This window comes from Erythrolamprus reginae, chromosome 1 (assembly GCF_031021105.1).
Source record: "Erythrolamprus reginae isolate rEryReg1 chromosome 1, rEryReg1.hap1, whole genome shotgun sequence".
Classification (NCBI taxonomy): domain Eukaryota; kingdom Metazoa; phylum Chordata; class Lepidosauria; order Squamata; family Dipsadidae; genus Erythrolamprus; species Erythrolamprus reginae.
In genome coordinates, this window is record NC_091950.1 from 323,785,077 (window position 1) to 323,809,329 (window position 24,253).

Here is a 24,253-nt window from a genome sequence, read left to right on the forward strand (position 1 = left end):
CTCAGGCTGCCACACACTTGTCATTGTGTGGCCGTGGTGAGTAGTTGAAGCTGCTACTCTTCCCCATGGTCCCGATTTCTAATCCTGGTCATGACCAGAGGCAAATGTTGCCACCACTCGATGAAGCCTCAGCCTCAGCTGGTTATTTCTATCCAAATATAGATATTTGACCTTTTTCTTTTTATAAGAGGCCCCCGCAGAGGGTGATATACAATGCATCACAATGTGTTAGAGTGTCATTTTGTGTCATTTTGGTTGATGGTGTGCATCAGGATTTTGTAAATGTAAAAAAATGTGCCGCGGCTCAAAAAAGGTTGAAAATCACTGAACTAGCCAATTGTTAAAAACCAAAAAGGACTTTTCTTACATTGAGCAAAAGGCTAGAAATTCAGCAGGGAAAAAGAGGAGGGAGGTAATTTCATTCTGCAGAATTACAGATCTTCACAGATTAACAGAGTTGGAAGGGACCTTGTAGGTCATCTAGTCCAACCCCACTCTCAAGCAGGAGACCCTGGACTATTTCTGACAAATGGCAGTCCAATCTCTTCTTGAAAGTTTCAAGTGATGAAGCTCCCACGACTTCTGAAGGCAGGTTCTACTTCTCTAAAAAGTTCTACTTCTCTAATAAGACACCTGAAAATTAGTTAGGCATCTCTAACAGAATGAATGTATACAAACTTAAAGAGAGAAGGGTTAAAAACTTTGATAGTTCAAATATTGGCATTGGCTGTTTCCGGTCACAATTCAAAGTGTTGGTTATGACCTTTAAAGCCCTACATGGCATTGGACCAGAGTACCTCCGGAACCGCCTGCTACCACACGAATCCCAGCGACCGATATGGTCTCACAGAGTTGGCCTTCTCCGGGTCCCGTTGACTAAACAATGTCATCTGGCGGGCCCCAGGGGAAGAGCCTTCTCTGTGGAAGCCCCGGCCCTCTGAAATCAACTTCCCCCGGAGATTAGAACTGCTCCCACCCTCCTTGTCTTCCGTAAACTACTCAAGACCCACCTATACCGCCAGGCATGGGGGATTTGAGACAACTTTCCCCCAGGCTCCTTATAATTTATGTTTGGTATGTGTGTGTTGACTGGGTTTAATGTGATAGGGGTTTAGTTATTTCTTTTAATATTAGATTTGTGCCACTATAATATTGTTTTTATCATTGTTGTGATCCACCCCGAGTCTTTGGAGAGGGGCGGCATACAAATCTAATAAATTATTATTATTAATCATTATTATTATCCTAAGAAAAAAAGTCAATTCTTGATTCTTTATTAGCAGGCAGCTTTGGAGTCAATCCACATCTAATGCTGATGGAAAATATTTTTGCTGAAGAAACAGGATGGAAATCATTCAAGAACTCCCTTATGTGCCTTAAAATCTGACACCCGGGTCTGCCATAAAGAAGAGAAGGTTCTGCTGTGTTGGCAAAGTTAGTAAAACAATTAGAAGAATTTTTTGCTCAGTTCTACACTACAAGGAAAGCGGTGCTGCAGCCTTTATTTAAAAAGGTTCTGAGGCTGCAAGTCTTTTCCAGTGATTCTCTGAAAGTTCACATCATAGAAAAAGGAGAAAGGTCCTGAGTTGACCTGTGTGACTCAAATCAGCTGAAACAAATGGCTCATTTCCCTTGTTCCCTTATCAGGTGCAACGCAGGGCAAGAAAAATCCCCTTAGGGCCACCTGAGATGGAAATTTTACTAGGAAAGAGACTGATCTCAGGCATTCCTATCTTACACATCAGCATTAAGAGACAAAACTATACATGTTGCATTTTCATAAATGGAAGCTCTTACGAAAGAGAGGAGAGACACTGAGAAACATACAGACTCCAAGATAACTTCCGTTTCTTAGAAACAACATTCCTTTCAGGAATCTAGGCAATCTCTCTCTCTGAACAGACAATTGCGTATCCAAAACACATTATTTCTGAATTGAGAAGTAATTTGTTAATAAACAAAAGAGATGAGAGGGGAGGAAAGCCCGCTCAGCTTTCATCACCAGGTTTTGGAAAGTGACTGGAAATTTTTGTTTGGGTCAAAACATTCCCACCAAAAGCAGGAAATCAAAAGTCATTAAAAACAACTTGGAAATCCTGTCACCTGACAGGAATTGGACACATCTCTCCATGGCATTAAGAGCTGCTATGTCAGAGATGCAGCTGGATAGATACCAAAGGACAGGAAGCCACCAGAGGCAAGACGCTGTCATTATACTGCTACAAAGAAGGGAAGGGACGCTTATCTTAGCAACATGATTTCTCAGCGGAGATCTGGAAACCGAAGAAAAGAAGGTTACATGCTTGTGAATGCCGACTAAGGTTCCTAGCACTGAGTTCGTTCAAACAGAAAACATAACAGTAAATCTAAGAAGCCAGTTTGGCATGGTTAGGAGAAACATTTGATCATTTGCATTGCTTAAGTATTTTAAATGTTTGGCATAGGAGACAAAACAATATTCTCAAATGACGAATGGCCACACTGGCTGGGGAGAAAGACAATTGTCATCCAGTTCTATATCTGCAGGCCAATGGGATAGGACAGGGTATAGAAGAGAATCCTTATCTTTCTATTAAGGCAACAATGAAACTGGAGCTCATAATTACCGTATTTTTCAGACTATAAGACACACCGGACTACAAGAGGCACCTAAATTTACAGGAGGAAAACACGGGATCGCCTCCTCCCTCATACCTCGCTGAGGCCAATAAGGGCCCACAGTCGGCCTTCTCCAGGTCCCGTCCACCAAACAATGTCGGCTGGTGGGACCTCAGGGAAGAGCCTTCTCTGTGGTAGCTCCTATGGAATCAACTGCCCTCCTCCCTACCGGTCTTCCGGAAAGTCATTGAGACGTGGTTTTTCTGGCAGGCTGGAATTAGGATTGATTGTGGGTATGTATGGATTTCTTTTTATTTTTATTGTAGTTTTTATGAATTTTAGATTTTTATGCAGATTTTACTGCTGTATTTATTTCCCTTTTTACTTGTATTGTATTTGTGACTGTTGTTAGCCACTCAGAGTCCGTTTGGAATGAGCAGCATATAAATACAATAAATAAATAAAATAAATAAATAAATAAGGTGTAGGAAGTTAGCACCTACCCCTCTTCTAGAAAAATGAAATATCCTAGGAAATATTTAAAAGGCAGAATATTATATAAAATATCCCTTGCTGAGAAATAGAGAAACATGTCAATGTGCCATCTAGGAATGACCCAGCTCACCCATCCCCCGCCCCTTTGTTAATAGCCTGGGCCACTCTGTTCTATTTAACAAAGATCTACCTCCTTCAGAGACATATTATAAATTGCCCAAAGCCCTTCCGTTATACCATATGGGACCTGGGAAGATTGCACAGCCAGCGGGGCTCAAGCAAGCCTGGGCTCAAGACAGCCTACAGAGTTGCCCCTGCATGGCCCCATGGGAGTCTGACAGCCAATCGGAGTGCATTACATACACAGGAACAGGAAACTAAGAGGTGGGTTCCAATAGAGGCCATAAAACCAATGACTCAGTTTCTTTCCCTTTGTTGTCTCTTCACCCAGCATCTGGAAGCATGTGATCCACTTTTTTTGTTTAGGAGTTCATGCCATCTGCTCTTATCCACCATTAAACCTTCTTTCCAAACAACTTCCATGAATCCAGGGTCTTTGTTCCCACTTGGATCTGAACCCAGAAAGATATTCCTTACAACACAAGGAAAAAATAGTTTTTGGCCTCAACGCGTTGCATTTCCACCGTCCTCGGTCCCCAGAAGCACTCTGTAGCACTCCATACATCCCATTTTTGTCCAAAACGGGCCCATTTTCGCCAAACGAAAGCCGCAGTGGCACAGTGGTTAGATTGCAGCACTGCAGGCTACTTCTGCTGATCACCGGCTGCCAGCAGTTTGGCAGATCGAATCTCACCAGGCTCAAGGTTAACTCAGCCTTCCATCCTTCCAAGGTCGGTAAAATGGGGACCCAGATTGTTGGCGGCAATTTGCTGAGTCTGTAAACCGCTTAGAAAGGCCTGTAAAGCACTATGAAGCAGAATATAAATCTAAGTAGCTATTGCTAAAAACGCGCCCATTTTTTGGCCTGCAAGGTGCTTCTGGGAGGTGAGGAAGGCAAAAATGCGGCATGCGGAAGACTCATATTTAGTCTCTAAGGCACAGCTAAATTTTCACCCACTTTTGGGGGGAGGGAAAGGTGCATCTTATATTCTGAAAAATATGGTAGCTTTCCTACCCATGACTTTTCCTTTCCAATTCTAAAGACGCTTTGCATTAAAAGAACTATCTCTTATTGTAATAAGTTCCTTTGATTTCCAGGAAGCATATGGATTCTTCTATGATCACAAATATCCTGCTGGTGTTTTCAGAAGGAAGCGAGTGAACTACATAAGCATGTATTTGCTGAGCCTGCATTTACAGTCTAAGCATGTTGTTCCTTCTGGGAATTCCAGTTGGTACAAACCCAAGTAACATTTAGAAAGACTTTTACTGATTTGCATACAGCGAACTGAACTAAAGGGTGGATATAGAAGAGATGCACATACCACTGTCAGCAGTAAGATAATGATAACATTGTGAAACCAAAACAAATGAAAATATAACAAGAATTTGATTTCTTTTCCATTTTTGCCACTTTGGGGAGAGGTAATGGCAAACTTTAAATACTTCCTTTTCTTAACCAATTTTTGGAAATTGATTCAGGTTTTATCAACCTTCAAATGACAAGATTTACTATACCAAATGAGTCTCCTGTAAATATATATTTAAGCACTACATTTGGAAGATGATATGGAAGAGGAACACATTTTAAAGAATAGGATTGAGACTGATCTGAATATGGATTTTAAAATGACTAAGGGCTGCAGAAATGATGTAAGGAGACACTACACTCAATATACAAATGAAACTGCCTGGTGGCATAACAAACTAAATGAATGACCTGAATAACTTTCTTATGCTAGATTTACAAAAGAGACCTGTTAAAGCATTTTTTTTTTATTGTTAAGATGGGACAAGGAAAAAAATGAAAAGGAATCAAGTTTTAGGACATTTCTGAGGGGATTAAGGATCAAGATTGCTATAAATAAAGAGAAGAAATATAAAAATATCAAGTAAAGTAAAAGGAATATAAAGTTGGTTTATTTGATCAAGATTAAAATAGATATGCTGTTATCTCTGGTAATCCTTAATGGCCTTTTGCTGACCAGGATTGAATGCCAAGGCTTTAAAGATTTATGTATAAAGAGATGGAATAGGGGGAAAAGAGAAGGTGATATATATATAAATAATAAGTTACTAAAATTGTTTATATATGTTATGAAGGAAAAAGTTATTTCTTTATATATTCCATTTTTTTAAAAAAAAAATCTTTTCTATTCTTTTTCTTTTCCGTACTTGCTTTTTCCAGTTTCTATTAGTTCTTATCTTTTTAATTATAACCTTTAATAAAACTACTATTTTAAAAAAGGGTTTTGCCTTGGGTTCAACTTTATCACAAATAGTTTACGCTAATTTCCCTTTGATGAAGTCATTAAGAATACTTACATTTTCCGTTGTCCCAGTAACAACATGTAAACCATCATAAGTAGATTTTATGTACATTCCCTAAATTGAGAAATGGAAAGATAAAATAAGCATAAGAATAATTACAGCACATCCACAGTTAGACCTCAAATGTTTTTCAGACAATTATTTCTGAGAAACATTGTGGCTGATAATACCATGCTGGAGCCTGCCCCAAACCAGCCCTATTGAATTGTGTAAACAGAGCATAGCATGGAAACCTTCCTCACCTATAGAGGTGAGAATTTAAACAAAAACCACCTAACAACAAGACCCTCCAAATCAAACAAGGAGGAAAAGTTATCTCAATTTATTTCTTAGGACAACCTCACAAAGAGAAAATTCTTGAATGGCCGAAGAGAACAATTGTTTATTTTGATCTTTAACATGGGGAATACAAAGGAATCTTTATGTTTAATCAAAGTAGCTTGATGTTTTATTTATCTATTTTTCACATTCCTGAAACACCCATCTCCCTCAGTATCCCTCATGTTATTTTAGGATGGTATTGTTTTATTGAATCTGTGCTGGCAGTACTTACTCCTACTTTTGTTATTATTGATTGAAATTGGCCGGCTTTAGGTAATCTAATGAATAAATAAGGATAACATTATTTATTTGTTTATCAAAGGTGATAAATTTGGATTTACCGTAACATACTACAGGTATATGCATTGCTTGTATTGTTTAAGGGCACTTTGAATCATATAATTGAAGCAATATATAAGTGTATGTGATGAATAAATAAAATAAATATACAAGGCTAATTTCCCCCCATATCATGTATATCAGTATTTAGATGGGGACACAAAATGAGTGTGGGTCTCATGGGTATGGCTGAAAATCTTTAGTCTAAATACAGTGGTACCTTTACTTCTGAACTTAATTCGTTCAGTGACCAGGTTCTTAAGTAGAAAAGTTTGTAAGAAGAAGCAATTTTTCCCATAGGAATCAATGTAAAAGCAAATAATGTGTGCGATTGGGGAAACCAAAAGGAGGATGGAGGCCCTGTTTCCTCCCAGGAGATTCTTAGAGAGGCCCCATGGACGCTTCTGCCTGCCTTTTCCAGCCCTGTTTCCTCCCAGGAGATTCCTAGAGAGGCCCCATGGAGACTTCTCCCTGCCTTTTCTGGTTATAGTTGCAGAGGTTCGGGTTTTAAAGTGGAAAATGGTTCTTGAGAAGAGGCAAAAAAATCTTGAACACCCGATTCTTATCTAGAAAAGTTTGTAAGTAGAGCCGTTCTTAGGTAGAGGTACCACTGTGTAGTCTAGAAAAGTCTTCAAAATGTACATTCATGCTGGTTGTCAAATTTAGCTTTTAAAGATGTTTTTCTAAGCTAGAGCATACACCACCGAGATGTTTGTAGTATTTCAAATGTTCCTCTAAAACAAATCAACAGTAATATAATTAGTCTTTAATATTAATAATACAATCCTCTCTTGATATTCACATTTTTAGAAACGACAAACATTAATGAGACTCCATAATGACATTGCAGGGCCAATACAAAGAACCTTGTTTTTAAGTGTTTTTTTCTGTTCTCATATATATAGTAGGATACTTCATGTGAGAATTCCCTACTGGAAAAAAAATTAAATCCTGGACATGAAGAATTACAGCATTTATATTTCAGATTGCAATGTAAATTAATTATTCAAACTAATCAAGAGGGTACTTGTACTCTTAGTCAAAATACTGTCATAAATAAGAATGTTCACATGTCTGTCTGTCTGCCTCTCTGTTTGTGTGTGTGTGTGTGTGTGTGTGTGTGTGTGTGTGTGTGTGTGTGTGTGTGTGTAAGAGGCAGACAGTGAAAGGGAAATGTCAAAATGGTAGCCGGCTCCTTTTCATATGTGCATACATATTGTGAACAAGATGTATATTAAAAACGGGCAGGATTCCAATTGTGCAATTATAGCCTCCATATTGACTTTCTTTTTATCTTTACTGCTTTGAGAAAATAAAGTAGACTTTGTTATTTTAAATAAACTTTAAGGTAGTAGCCAGGAGAAATTTAGAAGAGCAAGGAAATGCAAATATTCTTACCAAGCCTTCCCCAGGTTTGATATTGCTTAAGTGAACTTCTTCGAGACAGGCACCCTGACTCATCAATGGATCAGTCGTTGACCTGATTGTCTTGTCACAGATTCCATTCAAAACCTTTGACTAGGGGGAAAAAATAAGAATATGCTTTACACATTGTTTCAAGAGGTGGGGTGCTGATCTCATGCACAGCCCCTCCAGCAAAGAAAATAACACCTAAATTGAGATAAGCTTTAGTGCTAGTTCCAGATTCATAGGATACAGCACCTGCTCAAAGTTAACTTTCATTGACTTCGTTGGTAACACAACTGTGATATTTTATTTCAAACTAAAAATACTATAGTCCAATAATTATATATGTACATTACAATCTGCCCCGAGTCTTCGGAGAAGGGCAGCATACAAATCTAAATCGAAATATTAATATTAATAATAATAATAATAATAACAACAACAACAACAACAAACTAAGGACCAGTACAGAAAAAATGTAACTCAATGTCGTATGGACAGTTGGCGGAACAAAGCATTGCATGGACAGTTCTTGGAGAAGATTGAAGGCAAAGTGGATAAAGAAAAGACCTGGTCATGGCTTACAAGTGGAACACTCAAAAAGGAGACAGAAGGACTAATACTGGCAGCACAAGAACAGGCCATTAGAACAAATGCTGTCAAAGCCAGAATTGAAAAATCAACAAGTGCAGACTCTGTAAAGAAACAGATGAAACAATCGATCACATACTCAGCTGCTGCAAAAAGATCGCACAGACTGACTACAAGCATAGACATGATGCTGTGGCACAGATGATCCACTGGAACTTGTGCCGGAACTACCATTTACCAGTGGCAAAGAACTGGTGGGATCATAAGCCCGAAAAAGTGGTCGAAAATGAGCAAGCAAAACTACTGTGGGACTTCCGACTTCAGACTGACCGAATTCTGAAGCATAACACACCAGACATTGTGATCATGGAGAAAAAGAAAGTATGGATCATTGACATCGCAATCCCGGGGGACAGCAGAATTGAGGAGAAGCAGCTAGAGAAATTAGTGAAATACGAAGATCTAAAAATCGAGCTGCAACGACTCTGGCATAAGCCAGTGAAAGTGGTCCCAGTGGTACTTGGCACGCTGGGCACAGTGCCAAAGGATCTCAGCGGATATTTGAAAACCATCGGAATTGACAAAATCTCCATCTGTCAATTGCAAAAGACCGCTTTACTGGGATCGGCAAACATAATTCGCTGCTACATCACACAGTCCTAGGTGCTTGGGAAGCGCCCGACTGGTGATAAAATACGAAATCCAGCATAGTGATCTCATTTGCTGTGTTGTACTGACACAACAACAACAATAGTAATAATAATAATGATGTAATAATAATAATAATAATAATAATAATAATAATAATAATAATAATCAATTGTATGATTGTTTGAAGAGAAATGCATCTTTATCACCAGGCTCTTAGTGTAAGGAGGAAGGGCAAGCAGTAAAAATGAAAGTGAAACCTTCTATGCAACTTATAAATATAATATTAAAGAGCGCCTATCACTTCTGATCCATCATGACAGCGGGCATCCGCTCACCTGCTGCCTGCCACGTCCCTCACCTTGTTGTGTCACTGCTGCATCACCAGCAGCCGTCCCATTAAAATGAATGGGACTGTCAACAGCGGATCAGAGGAGGAGCCTCTGGGGGACAGAGATAACAGTTGCTCTTTAAAAATTATTATTTCAATAGAGTTGATTTAAATCAAGCCTTTTTTATTAGTGATTTAAATCACAATTTAAATCAACCTGATTTAAAACAAATCCACCCTGCTACCGATACAGGAAGAGTCAGGTGCACCTCTAAAGCTCCAACCCAACACCCACTATGACGCTAATTCTAGTAGCTAATCATGGCTACTAGACCAGAAAGGGTTGTGGAGCAGTGAAAAGGAGCCCGGGAGCCGAATAGACATGCTTTGTAATCTATAAGCTTCTCATGTTGTTAGAACGCAGTTGCTGAAACCAATTACACTCTCACACAGACACCAAACAATGTTACTATAAAAAGTAAGAATATTGAAAGAGCTATAATGCATAAATAGAAGGGCGTATGGATTTTTTTTAATGGAGGGTAATCAACAATTGTTCCGTTTTGAATGGAGGTTTGAGTATTTTTAGACACTGAATTCCTCACCCTCTCTCTGGCAGGCGGAAGGTCTTATCAAAGAACACAGCCTGATTCATGTCAAAAGGAGGAAGCAATGATTAACCGTTACAAAATATTGAGCGCAGGTCACTGCCTCCCTATTCCAGTCACAAGACTGCCTCAAACGCATTTGGAAAATTCTCCTTTCACATCACTTCTGATTTAAAGGGCATTGTCGTGTGTTCTGGGGTGGGTTCCTCCTCGTACAGAACAAATCGCTTGAACCCTTAGCGACTTGCTGGTGACGTGACAATGGTGTCATGGATTCGGTTCTATCAGTGCTGGTACGTGGGTGCCCCCATCTTTTAATTTTTTTAGAATTTTTAGCGAATTCTTCCATCTTTAGATGGCTTTTCCTCTTCTACTTGGGAAAAAAAAGCCCTCCTGCTTCCTTGAAGGTTAATCCTGACTTAATTTTTTTCACCTGAAGCACAGCTGACCAGCTTCTCAGCTGTGTTTCAGTCTCTATTGCATGCGCCAAAGCGAAAATACACGATGGGATGGCACGATGTGAATCGGTGGTGAAGGAACACCTGGCTGGTATTCGCCCTAAAGTTCTGTCCCCAGAACAGTGAGCTCTGTTGTAGCAAAACTGTTCCCCTCCTACTTCCACTGGAGGCCTCAAAACTCACGCCACATTACTCTATCTGCCAGGACCCCTTTGCACCAGCAATTGTATGCAGAGCAGTGACTAAAAGAAAAAAAAAGAACAGAATTCCTTTCCACCTATGTTACATTAATAATACTCCTATGTTACATTAATAATACTATTCATTAGGATTTAAATGCCACCTGCGGTTCAATAAGACCCTGACTGTGTAGTTTTATCTTTTTTTAGTAAGACATTTAAAATAATAAAGCTGTATGACCAAAGAACCACAGCAAGAAAAAGAATTACAAAGACAACTATGGCTATTGAAAGAACCATAAGTAAGCATCCATACAACCTAGGCTGGAGGGCCCCAATTTACAACAGATCCATGATTCTATTGAAGAGCAAGGTTTGACAGCTCTCCTGAAACTCAGCAGGATTGAGTAGATTGAAGGAAGAGGAGAAACAATGCAACTGGACAAGAATCTTTCATTTGCTTGCTCTGTGGGTCACATTACAAGCAGCTTCCATTGTTTTCCATATCCTGTCCTGAAATTTCTCTGCTCACACAGAAAAGGAATATAAATTCCCCATTCGATGTGCCAGTATCCTTCATATTCAACCTTGTTGTATTTAGTCATGAATCTTGCAATGACAGTATATAGGAGTACAGTATATATGCATTTCTTTGAGAAACAAAACTGAGCTGGAATGCAGAAAATTGTACAGACTTGCATTTGCATTTCAGAGCAGATGAAAATCAAACTGAATCAGAAGCAAAAAGAATGTAGAGAAATGATTGAATGAAGCCTCCACTTTATCCCATTTTTAGCCTTCAACCTAGGCAAGCTACATCTCAAAACAGGGATTTTGGATCATCCAAAAATAGTTTGGACTTTCTCATTTTAGGCGATTAGATAAGCCTGGAAACTATGCAATAAGGAGCCATAGATGCCTGCTGTTCCTATTGAGGTTCGTAATAAGTAAAGCTGCCTTTAATCATAAAAAAAGTCCTTAACAGAAAGGAATTCAAAAAATGAATTAATTAAACATAAACATTTATACTTACTACATTGAGAACTTTATCTTCCATTTCAGCTATGAGGCAGTCCTTTAAAAAGAAAAAAAAATTCTATTACTGGAAGATCCTTATATAGCATCAAACTGTAATTTTAACTTGACAGTAAAATATGTCTGGAGCAATGCAAAAGTTTTTTTTTAAAACGATCCAAAAATCTAATTCTCTGCAGAAGCTTCAGCAAGAATCTTAACTGTTGGTTTTAAAATGTTTTTATAAGCCGTTTAATAAAAGCCTCACATAAAATTGTTGGTTAAAGGAAGTTGGTTATAAAGTTAAAACTATTAGTTCCTCAATAGACTGGCAGCTTAAAATCAATGTTGACTTTAAGTTGTATGGACTTCAACTCCCAGAATTCCTCTGACAGCATGCTGGAAGTCCACATATCTTTAAATTGAGAAGGGTGAGAAATATTGCTTTAAGTCAAAGAACAGGGGCGCATCAATAAAGGGGAATGCTTAAAAATTCAGGGCTGAAATGAATGGTCCTTAATGGTCTCTGAGCTTTGTTGTTTTCTTGCAGATGTTCCAAAACCCAAATATTCCAGGGTTCCAGAAGCAAGTATTTCCCAATTCTAACCAGAGATAATAATAATAACTACCCATTCAGAGACAGGTTTGTAGACCCAGCCATGAGGTTAAAAAATTTATATTTAAAGCCAGGGTGGCACAGTGGTTAGAGCAGTGTTTCCCAACCTTGGCAACTAGAAGATATTTGGACTTCAACTCCCAGAATTCCCCAGCCAGCAAATGCTGCCTGGGGAATTCTGGGAGTTGAAGTCCAGATATCTTCAAGTTGCCAAAGTTGGGAAGCACTGGGTTAGAGTGCAGCACTGCAGGCTACTTCAGCTAACAGCTAGCTGTAATTCAGCAGTTCAAATCTCACCACCGGCTCAAAATTGACTCAGCCTTCCATCCTTCCGAGGTGGGTAAAATGAGGATCCAGATTGTTGGGGGCAATATGCTGATTCTGTAAACTGTTTAGAGAGGCACTATGAAGCGGTATATAAGTCTAAGTGCTATTGCTACATTGGATCTTTCAGCTTTTGTTTAGTCCGAAGGTCTTCAAATTTGGCAATTGTCAGATTTGTGCACTTCAACTCCCAGAATTCTCCAACCAACTATGCTGAAGTCCACAAGTCTTAAAGTTACCAAGTTTGGGGACCCCTGGTTTAGTCTGACACTAAACTGTTTCTACATTTGAACACATCTCTTATTTCTTTCTGCCTTTCTTTTTGGATCAATTTTGCCCTCAATTTCCGATGACAACAACTCAGCCTCAAGTTTCCATTGCTAAACAATTCAGTTGGTACATGGGGTTTGCCGCATTTTATAGCCTTTCTTGCCACAATTGTTAAGTGAATCATTGCAGTTGTTAAGTTAGTAACACAGCTGTTAAATAAATCTGGCTTCCCAGTGACTTTGCTTGTCAGAAGATCACAAAGGGGAAATCATAACCCTGAGACACTGCAACGGTTGTAAATACATGCCAGTTGCCATAGTAACTGATTTTTTATCAAGGGGACCACGAGGATGCTGCAATGGTTAAGTGTGAAAAACATCATAAATCAGTGATGGTTTTGTAACTTTAAATTGACACTAAGTGAATGATTTATTTATTTATTATTAGAGTTGGAAGGGACCTTGCAGGTCATCTAGTCCAACCCCCTGCTGGTGCAGGAGATCCTACATCACGCTAGTACAATAGCAGTCCAGTCTTTTCCTGAAGGTCACTATTGTTAGAGCATTCACCACCTCTGCGGGCAAGCTGTTCCACTCACAGTCAGAAAGTACCTCCTTATTTCCAGGTTGAATCTCTCCTTGGACAGCTTCCAACTCCTTGTTCCTTGTTTGGCTCTCTGGTGCTTTGGAAAATAATCTGTTCCCTTCCTCCCTGTGGCAGCCTCTCAAGTATTTGTAGACTGCTATCATGTCCTCTCTGGACCTCCTCTTTGCTAGACTATCCATGCCCGATTCTTGCAACCTTTCCTTGTATGTTTTAGTTTCTAGTCCCTTTATCATTCTGGTTGCTGTTTTCGGCACTTTTTTCTAGAGTATCAATGTGTCTTTTGTAGTGTGGTGACTAAAACTATGGAGAGGGGTGGCATACAAATCTAATTAATAATAATAATAATAATAATAATAATAATAATAATACTGAATGCAGTACTCTGGATGTGGTCTAACTAGGGCATTATAGAGTGGTATTAGCACCTCCCTTGTCTTGGAGTGTACCGTGTTCCCTCGATTTTCGGGGGTTCAAACTTCGCGAATAGCCTATACCACGGTTTTTTAAAAAATATTAATTAAAAAATACTTCGTGGTTTTTCTCCTATACCACGGTTTTTCCCACCCGATGACGTCATATGTTATCGCCAAACTAATAATATTTGCAAATAAGTAACAAAAAAAATAATTATTGTTAATAAATAATTATGTTTATAAATATCAGGATCACTAAGTGTCTTATTCATTGGTGAGTACCAGTAATAATGGTGAGTAAATGGTTGTTAAGGGAATGGGAAATGGTAATTTAAGGGTTTAAAGTGTTAAGGGAAGGCTTGTGATACTGTCCATAGCCAAAAATGGTGTATTTACTTCCGCATCTCTACTTCGCGGAAATTTGACTTTTGCTGGCGGTCTCGGAATGCATCCCCGCGGAAATCGAGGGAACACTGTATCTGTTTCTGCAGCTTAAGATTAAGGTTGTAAGTTGAGGACCTTCTTTATTCTAATTCTTACTTCCTTCTGTGTATTTATCTCTATTCTGTTTTTATAGATCCCACAACTACAAGTTGCTGCTAGCAAAAATGAGCTGCTAAGTATAAATTACTCGGGGCTGTAACTGTCTTGCTTTATGGCATGCCTCCTACTATTCTGGCTTTAAATAAAAAAGATTAAGAAGTATTACCAGTAACAACCTGTAATATGTTACGGTCTTATGTTTTTATAGGTTCTAACAGTGGCGGGTTATTAGCAACAAACGGCTGTTACAAAGGTACTGTTACAATTAAAATTTAATAATAATTTTATAAATTCCTAAGTAACCAGTTAATTAAAAAAATCATTATTAAAATAATAGTGCCAAGGAACGGTTTAAACCAAAGCTGCTTGATCTAATCCTACAAAATCCAAAATTCACATGTTTCACTAAGCTGCCCATAAAATTATATTACAATTATTTCCATACATCTACTATTCTGTATTTCTTCTGGAAATTTAGAAACAATAACAGCAAAGAAAGAGAACAGACACACACACTCTCTTTAACTGACCTTCTGAACAGTGGTGGTAAGATCCAAACACAGCTGAATGATTTTATTCTTTGTCACAGAAAAGTCAGCTATCCCAGTAAATGGAGTCCTGTAGTAAGACAAGAATGTGCCTTTAAGGAAAGAAGAGGCCACACAACAACAGTCATTACTAGAAGCTTACTTTGTATGACAGTGCTACTATGTGTTGATGGTCATATATTGATTTGTGCAGTGTCATCGGATCGCTTTTCCTGGCTATTTAAAAGAAGTTATAATCAGAGTTTCAACTGGGGATTTGATGAAGATTTCTACATCTGGGGAAAGGAAGGTCTATTTTACTTTAGTTTTCCAACTAAGGCAGTTCCTCCCGGTTCGGATCAGATTTCCTGAACTGGTAGCGACCCACTGGTGACATCACTGTCGGTGCTGGTCTGTATGGCCGCCATATTTTTTGGTGTTTGTGTGTGTGTGTTTGTGTTTCCCTGTTTGGATGGTTTTTCCTCTTCCGCTGCTTGAAGAAGGATCCTCCCGCCCACCCCCAGGCTAATACTGACCTTTATTTCTTCGCCCGAAGCACAGCTGATCAGCTTCTCAGCTGTGTTTCGGGGTGATTCCTGCTACTAACATTGCTTGAGGGGACACACAAAACATCGCGATGCGAACCAATGGAGAAGGTAAGTAGAAGCCATCCCTAAACTAAGGCATCTTTGTGCAGAAACCGAGTAGTTCAGAAGAAACGAAAGGGCACAAATTCTAATTCTTTCCCCTAACTTCCATATTTGTGGAGTTGCTCACTGGAAAGGATACACTAGTCTTGACTTCCTTTCCAAAGCCTACATTGAGGATTAAATATGACTATTCTTATGCCAGTGTAAGCTTAAGAGACCAATCTTCATACAGGTGGTGGTAATCCTCAATTTATGATCATAATTAAGCCCAAACTTTCTGCTGCTAAGCAAGCAGAGGTTAATGTACTTTTGCCCCATTTTACAATCTTTCTTGTTTATTAAGCGAGGCACTGCAGTTGTTAAGTTAGTAAGCCAGTTGTTAAATGAATCTGGTTTTTCCATTGACTTTTCTTGTCAGAAGGTCGCAAAAGGTGACCCTGGGACATTGCAACCATCAAAAATATGGACCAGTTGCGAAGCAGCCAAATTCGCGTGACTAAGAAGATGTGGCAATGGTTGTAAGTGTGAAAAACAATCCTAAATCAACTTTTTTCAGTGCTATTGTAAATTCAAATGGTCACCAAGCACATGGTTGATAAGTCGAGGACTACCTGTATTATGTGTGGTGAAAGAGAAGGGAGCTACTCCTAGTAATATGCTACACAGACCAGTGAAATACAGATCAAAACTTATGAGGCATGACAAGGAATTTCCATAGATGAATAGGGGGAAAACAAAAATAGAAGCAATTGTTCTAAGTATGCAATTACTCTCTAAAAGCTAAGCTTGTTAAAATGCAAAAATTCGGTTCAGATTAACAGTTATTTTTAAAACTAAGCTAACACGTAAATACCAAGAAAGTATTAATGCCACCCAGGGGAAAAGAAAAGTATTTTCTCACCCTGGTTAGAACAGAGTTCTGGGAGTTGAAGTCCACAAGTCTTAAAGTTGTCAAGTTGGAAGACCTCTGTATTATAACATGTTATAAGTACAGTCTGTAACAGGGTGTTTTGAGAAGCAGAGACCTCTGAATGTTAAGAGATCTCCCCATCATTTTTCACCCCAGGAGCTGAATAGGGAAAAGTTTTCTTACAAACATAAGACATTCACATGAATGGCATCTGGAAGCTAAGCAATACTGGACTTTGTGAACAGCTGGATGAGAAATTACAAAGAAATCCCAGGGTTAAAGTTCAAACTGGGAAATATAACTTCCTTTTCTTTCTTTTTTTCTTTTTATTAGATTTGTATTATTATTATTATTATTATTATTATTATTATTATTATTATTATTATTATTATTAATTAGATTTGTATGCCGCCCCTCTCCATAGACTCGGGGCGGCTCACAACAACAATAAAACAATGTATAACAAATCTAATAATTTAAAAGGGGCGAGTACAAGTGCACTAGAGTGCCTTCCGTCCCCTGTCCTATTGCTCTCCTATATCACTTATACCTTTCTTCTATTCCTATATCTCTTCTTCTATTCTTTCATTGATATGTTCTATTACTATACCTTCTTTTCTATTATTTCTTAGATATATTTTAACTATGAGTATCTCCTCTATAACCTTCATCATGTATTTTACTATGTGTATACCCACTAAAACCCTCATTGTGTATTGGACTAAATGAATGAATGAATGAATGAATGAATGAATGAATGAATAAATAAATAAATAAATAAATAAATAAATGTCACTAAAAATCCCTTATTAAAAAACAAAAACATACACACAAACACATCATGCATAAACTGTATAGGCCTGGGGGAGATGTCTCAATTCCCCTCTACGTAGACTCGTAGACTTCCACCCCACCTACCTCCCAAAACAATTCAAGGAGACTGACAAACTATTTCCATACTACTACCTATATGAAAATGCCCATGTCACCAACAGTTGAAGACTGATTATGATTTTCTGGTCTGAGATAAAGTCCCACTACAATCTTCCAATGAATTATAGCTCTTTCCATTTAAATCTTACTTCAGCCTATCTAGGTGTGCCTACAGTTAGTTCACATTGGTTATTGCAATGCCTCTTAGGAAATCAATAAAGTTGGCTGACTAAATCAAAGTTCACTATTCTTAAGACTAAAATACAAGAATTAAAAAAAAATGAACTTTGGAAGTAGCGCACCAAAAACAGCTATTATCATGACTCGAACTCAAATGACAAGATAGCATTTGGAAAGAGTGACATATTTCACAAACCAAATTCCCCTCCGTTCTCTGGTCCATATTTATATACACAATTTCCTGATGCCAAACAACTTGTTAATCAAAGTGAACCTTATTTATTTAGCATATTTTACCTTCTTAATTCCAGGTTTAATTGTGGGACCGCTTGCTGAAACTGGGAACCCTAAACAGGTGTTGCCAGTCAGCAAAGACACATACTAAACACAAACAACCTTTGAAAGAGCAAAGATTCTGAAGAGGGTGCATTACAGCTTGTGGCACAAAGTTAGATACTTTGCAATTCAGTGAAAAAGAAGAAGCTATGATTACAATGGGCAAACAGTAAGAACAAGGGGGGGGGGAGAAACAGACAGAAAGAAAAGGGGGGGAGGAATCCAGCAGAAAACAGTAGCTATTTGTAGTACATGTCTGTTTACTCACTTATAATCTCTTTTTATGGTCATTTCATGAGTATTATGATAATTGCATGTAATTGTAATGTCAAGCTGGTGCAGAGGTTGGTGAGAAATTAGCGGATAGAATAGAATAGAATAGAATAGAATAGAATAGAATTTCATTGGCCAGTGTGATTGGACACACAAGGAATTTGTCTTTGGTGCTTATGCTCTCAGTGTACATAAAAGAAAAAGATACATTTGTCAAGAATCATGTGGTACAACACTTAATGATTGTCATAGGGTCAAATAAGCAATGAAGAAACAATCAACATTAATATTTGCCACACTATCTAAAAAAGGCCTGATGTCTTGGGAACTTGGGAGGGGTGATTTTCATGAGGGAACAGATGAAGCCACAAAGCATTCTTTTGAGTGGTTCAAGGACATCCTATGCCCAACTACCTGGGCGGAAGTGGAGGAAGGACTTGCCACACTGGCACAACCTGAGTTGTGGGTGGGGGACAAGGGATATGAACTTTCAACTGAGTGGGCTATTTAGATTCAGGTTTCCCAGTGTAGATGTCAGGATGGCTCTGGAGATAAGCTGGAACTTTGAGGAGTACTTTGACTCGGACTCTGATTTAGTTCAGATGTTACCTGGAACCTTGACATGTGGTGGCAAACCTATGGCATGCGTGCCAGAGGTGGAATACAGAGCCTTCTCTGTGGGCACGCGTGCCATTGTCAGCGGCTCTTCTGGTTTCTGGCACGCGCATGCATCTCAGCAAGCTAATTTTTGTAGGTGACAGAGTGCTGGAAAACAGCCTGAAAATGGACAAAAACCAGGCTGTTTCTGGCCTTTTACTCAGGGCATTTTCTGGCCTCAAAATGGTGGGGGGGGGGGGGGGGAATCCCCAGGCCTATATTGTTTATATTGTTTATGTATAGTATGTTGTGTGCATGTTTTTTAAAATTATGGGTTTTTAGTTTTAATTATTAGATTTGTATTCTACATTTTTTCTATTACGGTTGTGAGCCGCCCCGAGTCTACGGAGAGGGGCGGCATACAAATTTAATTAATTAATTGATTAGTTAGTTAGTTAGTTAGTTAGTTAGTTAGTTAGTTAGTTAAATAGTTAGATAAATAGATAAGTCAGTAAGTAAGTCAGTCAGTCAATCAGTCAGTCAGTCAGTCTGAAAATGGCCCAGGAAACGGTCCAAAAAAGAGCCTGAAAAATGGCCTGAAAACGGTCCAGGCATGGGCGTGCTGGCTAGCTGTTCTTCAGGTTTCTGGTGCTCCGGCACATGCACAAGCATGAAAATGCACACGCGTTCCGGTTTGGGCACTCAATGCCAAAAAGGTTCCCCATCACTGGTATATTATCAGCTCAACTGGACGGCTTAATGGTACAAAAAAACCTTTGTCCACCAACAACAGTGCTTGAACTTACTATAATTGGGAGTCTACAAAGTAAGTCAGTAATTTATCCATCTTGCAGGGTTGTTTAATGTTCTAACAAGTGCTTCCCTGCCAGTAATATATCCGGTGTATTTCATTCCTTTCTGTAAGTCAGTATTTCTCAACCTTGTTGATTATAAGAGGTATGGACTTCAACTCCCAGAATTCCACAGACAGCATGCTCAAAGTTGAAGTCTATACATCTTCAAATTGACAGAGGTGAGAAACACTGTGTAAAGGGGAGTATCAATAAAGGAGAATGTTTTTTTTGCAGCCTAAAGTTGAAATGAGAAGTCCTTGGTGGTCTCTGAGCTTGGTTGTTTTCCTGCAGATGTTTCATTACCCAAACTAGGTAACATCATTGATGTGCAGCACTGATGATGTTACATTTGGATAATGAAATGTCTGCAAGAAAACAACCAAGCTCAGAGAGCAGCAAGGAGGCCTCACAAGAGAAGCATACTGCTCAAAAAAATAAAGGGAACACTCAAGTAACACATCCTAGATCTGAATGAATGAAATATTCTCACTGAATACTTTGTTCTGTACAAAGTTGAATGTGCTGACAACAAAATGAAATTGATTGTCAATCAGTATTGCTTTCTAAGTGGACAGTTTGATTTCACAGAAGTTTGATTTAGTTGAAGTTATACAGTGTTGTGTTGTGTTATATTGTGTTGTTTAAATGTTCCCTTTATTTTTTTGAGCAGTGTACAGTAGTACCTCTACTTAAGAACTTTTCTAGATAAGAACCGAGTGTTCAATATTTTTTTGCCTCTACTTAAGAACCATTTTCTACTTAAGAACCCGAGCCGGGAAAAATTTCCCAGGAAATTTGAGAGCAGCACGAAGGCCCGGCCAGTTTCTTGTCATTCCCCCTTTAATCCCAGCCATCTCGGGCTTTTCTGGGCTGCCAGAGGAGCCTTTTGGTGGCGCTTAAGGAGGCTTTGGCAGCCCAGAGTGAACGGAGCGTTTTCCTTTCTCTGGGTGCTTGGAGAGGGAATAAACCACTTCGCTGTGGTGACTCCCTCGCACTGCCTCCCTTACACCCGAAACATCTGGGCGCGGAAAGGCCAAAGGGGGCACTTCGCTCCGGCCAGATCAACACAGCTTCAGCCAAACCGAGGAGTCACCACACTGAAGGAAAGACGCCGGCTACAAAGTGAACAAGCGAGAGGAGAGGGAAGCCCTTCAGCATGGGAAGGAAGAGGAAGCAGGAAGCAGCACCAGCCATCTTACGGTCAAAGGAGCGGGAAGTTCCCCCCTCTCGCCCGCCTGGGTTTCTCTCTCTGATGCAGTGTATGGGAAGCAGCCTTGCGCTGGGTGTATTGGAGGCGCATGCTTCTCCTCACCACCTCAGAGTCCCTCTTTTTTTTCTTTTTTTTTGATTCCCCTCGCCTCACCTTATTCCTTTGGCAGAGACTGTCCTCCTCTTCTTCCTCCTCCTCCTCCCACCCAAATTCCAAGCTTTTATTTCTTTCCTAATGGGTTAGCACACATTATTTGCTTTTACATTGATTCCTATGGGAAAAAATGCTTCTACTTAAGAACATTTCTATTTAAGAACCTGGTCATGGAACAAATTAAGTTCTTAAATAGAGGTACCACTGTATTTTCTAAACCCGGATCCAGAGATCATTTGCTCCCAAATGAAGCATTTAATGCTTAAGCTAAAAATGCTCCCGCTGCCATAGCATCACCAATTGCCCCTCACTCCACTTTTTCACATAGGGACACATGATTCTGACTGATCTGCGGGAGAAAGTAAACAAAGATGAACGCTTGGCTAGGCTAGAGACGAAAACAACACTTATCTCTTGGCAGCAAAACCAAGGGATACAAATTAGTGGACGGCAGCATCCACTGAGTGCATTTCGTTTGAAATCAATTCTCACAGCAATTTATGAAAAGCCCACAGAATCGCAAGGTCCTGCATTAAAATACAAAGTTACTTTTTAAAGATAAATGTTTGTATTTAATCTCATTCTAAAATAGAATTAGGTTGGGCAAACAAAAGCCCCTTTAGAGAGCCAGTCACCTGATTCTCCCAGTATCTGCAGAAACAAAATCAGGCTGCGAGGTAGCCATGGTATATGAGCTGCCTGCGGAGACATCTATCTCTTTATAAATCCAGGAAAAACAATTGTTACCAAGAAGACTCCAGCGCTCTAAACTGGAGTGGGGAGGTTGCTCTGATGATCCCGCTAGAAATGGATGCTCTGAAATCCGGAGATAGAAGAACATGGACTCCTTAGTGTTCTCTGAATTTGGCTGTTTGCTTGTAAGGAAGAACCCCTTAGTTTTAGTTCTTCCTCCAACTTATGACTGTAACCTGTTACTTGTATCCTTAAGATTTTTCTTAATATTGATTGTTTCCTCATTGCTTATTTGACCCCTATGACAATCATTAAGTGTTGCACCTCTTGATTCTTGACAAATGTATCTTTTCAAATGTATCTTTTCTTTTATGTACATTGAGAGCATATGCACCAAAGACAAATTCCTTGTGTGTGCAATCATTTTATTTTATTTATTTATTTATTATTTAGATTTGTATGCCGCCCCTCTCCGCAGACTCGGGGCGGCTCACAGCAAAATACAACAAATCATGACAGCAGAATCATACTTGGCCAATAAAGTATTCTATTCTATTCTAATTCTAATTCTATTCTATTTTGTGTTCATCTTATCTCTTTTTATATTTATACTATTTTGGAAGCCACTCAGAGTCACTTTATTGGTGAGAAGGGTGACCTATAAATGTAATGAATAAATAAAGTTATCCAACTATGTAACGTCATCAGTGCTGGTGAGTGTAAGGTTTGTTCCATGTGTATATCCCCTGCCACTTCTTACTGACGTGTGTGTGTCTGTGTATACACAGAAAAAAGAATATACCATAAAATGCAAAGGCAAAGATATTTCCCTGCAGTCTCTTTGTATTCAAAGAGCAATTTTATGGGCATGACAAATCGAATGGGACCCCTGCAAAACACTGTTTAAAGTGATGGATTTCAACTTGGGAGATCCAGGGTTGACTTTTCATTCATCTATGAAGTTCATCAAAGGAACTGGTGCAGGACGTTTTTTTCTCAGCAGTATAAATTGCTTCTGAAGGCCGTTCAGAGGACAAAATGATATGAGCGAAGTTTGCATTTGAAGCAATCAAAGTGCTAAGGATTAGGACTGAGTCCCTTGCTGTACCTTTTTTTTTTGTAGCTCCTTGAAGGAGTCATAACCTTTTATGGACTGGTAAGGCTTGGGCTCCAGAAAATATTTGAGTTAATAATATTCCTGAACTGAACTATTTTCCTAAGTTTGTACAACTGCTGAATAAGGAAAAAGAAGCGGCTCCTTGAAGGAATAGCCAACAGGCATTGTAAGAGGACTAATGCCAAATCTGAAGTACCATTGGCTGCTTCACCTCCAAACATTGCACACCAATGGTTGCACTGAATGCTAACTCTTTCCTTCTTGTTTGGTTACATCTAGTCTAATCGTTGAACGTAGTTTGCAATCACAAAATAGGCGTTGATTGCTTACCTGAACGCCTCTTCTCGTACGGTGAGCGGGTACAGCAGTCACATGGGTTGCTCATGTCCAATCCGGTGGAACTGAGCCTAGTATTAAAAAAGCTTGCCGGATCCGCCCCTTCCCCAGAATTCGCGAATCCATAGACTAGGCTCAGCTGTGAAGCTCTGTAGTGTTCAACTCTTATTGTTAGAGGAAAAAAAGATTATAGAAAGGTAAAGAAGACACATACAAGGGCGGGAAGTGACTGCTGTACCCGCTCACCGTACGAGAAGAGGCGTTCAGGTAAGCAATCAACGCCTATTCTCCGTACTGAAGGAGCGGGTCCAGCAGTCACATGGGACATACCCAATAGATGGTCCCTAGGGTGGGATTAGATTGCTATCGTGTGAGATAACGGATTGGAGTACCCTTCTGCCGAAGGCAGCGTCCGCTGAAGCGTAAGCATCAATCTTGTAGTGCCTGATGAAGGAATTTGGCGAGGCCCAAGTGGCTGCTTTGCAGACCTCCTCCAACGGGGCTTGAGTCGCCCAAGCGGCCGAGGTGGCTGCGCTCCTGGTGGAATGCGCTGTGATGTTCCTTGGGACTGAGAGGGAAGCCGATTCATAGGCCTTAGATATAGTCCCTCTGATCCAACGGCCTATTACTGTTGAAGACACTTTGGCACCCATTACTCTGGGGTGATAGGCTATAAACAGTGCTTCTGACCTCCGAAAGGGTCCAGTGCGTTGGATATAGATTCTCAGCGCTCTAATAAGATCCAGGGTGTGCCATCTAATTGCCAAGGGATGGTCTCGTTGGAGGCAGAAGGATGGTAGGACAATATCCTGAGTCCTGTGGAACATGGAACTGACCTTGGGTAAGAAGGTGGGGTCCAGTCGCAAGACTACCTTGTCCTGATGAAATTGACAAAGGTCCTGCCTGATTGAGAGGGCAGCCAACTCCGAAATGCGTCGTGCAGAGGTAATAGCCACCAGGAATGCTACCTTAAAGGATAGGTACCTGAGGGACGCCGATTTTAGGGGTTCGTATGGTGCCTGCGTGAGGGAATGGAGAACCCGTGGCAAATCCCAGGATGGATACCTGTGGACCTTGGAAGGTCTGAGGTTGGCTATGCCCTTGAGGAATTCCTGAACTTCAGGGAAGGATCGGAGAGGCTGTCTGCGGGGACCCCCTAGGACAGATGAAATGGCTGCCAGATGACGCCGGAGGGTGCTGGTGGAAAGTCCTTTATGGAAGCCTTGCATAAGGAAGGAAATGATTCTGTGTATGGGAATGCACAGAGGAGAG

General features: G+C 39.8%; 1 protein-coding gene across 1 annotated transcript in view; it reads right to left on the bottom strand.

The window, feature by feature from the left end:
- The window catches only part of CNKSR3 (CNKSR family member 3), a 108,598-nt gene that overhangs the window by 18,650 nt on the left and 65,695 nt on the right, over positions 1–24,253 (bottom strand). Inside the window, exons 4-7 of the mRNA XM_070733739.1 lie at positions 14,743–14,830; positions 11,460–11,501; positions 7,603–7,722; positions 5,539–5,598 (exon numbers count right to left, since the gene is read on the bottom strand). Coding sequence (XP_070589840.1) covers positions 5,539–5,598; positions 7,603–7,722; positions 11,460–11,501; positions 14,743–14,830 — 310 coding nt within the window. The remainder of the gene's footprint in view (positions 1–5,538; positions 5,599–7,602; positions 7,723–11,459; positions 11,502–14,742; positions 14,831–24,253) is intronic.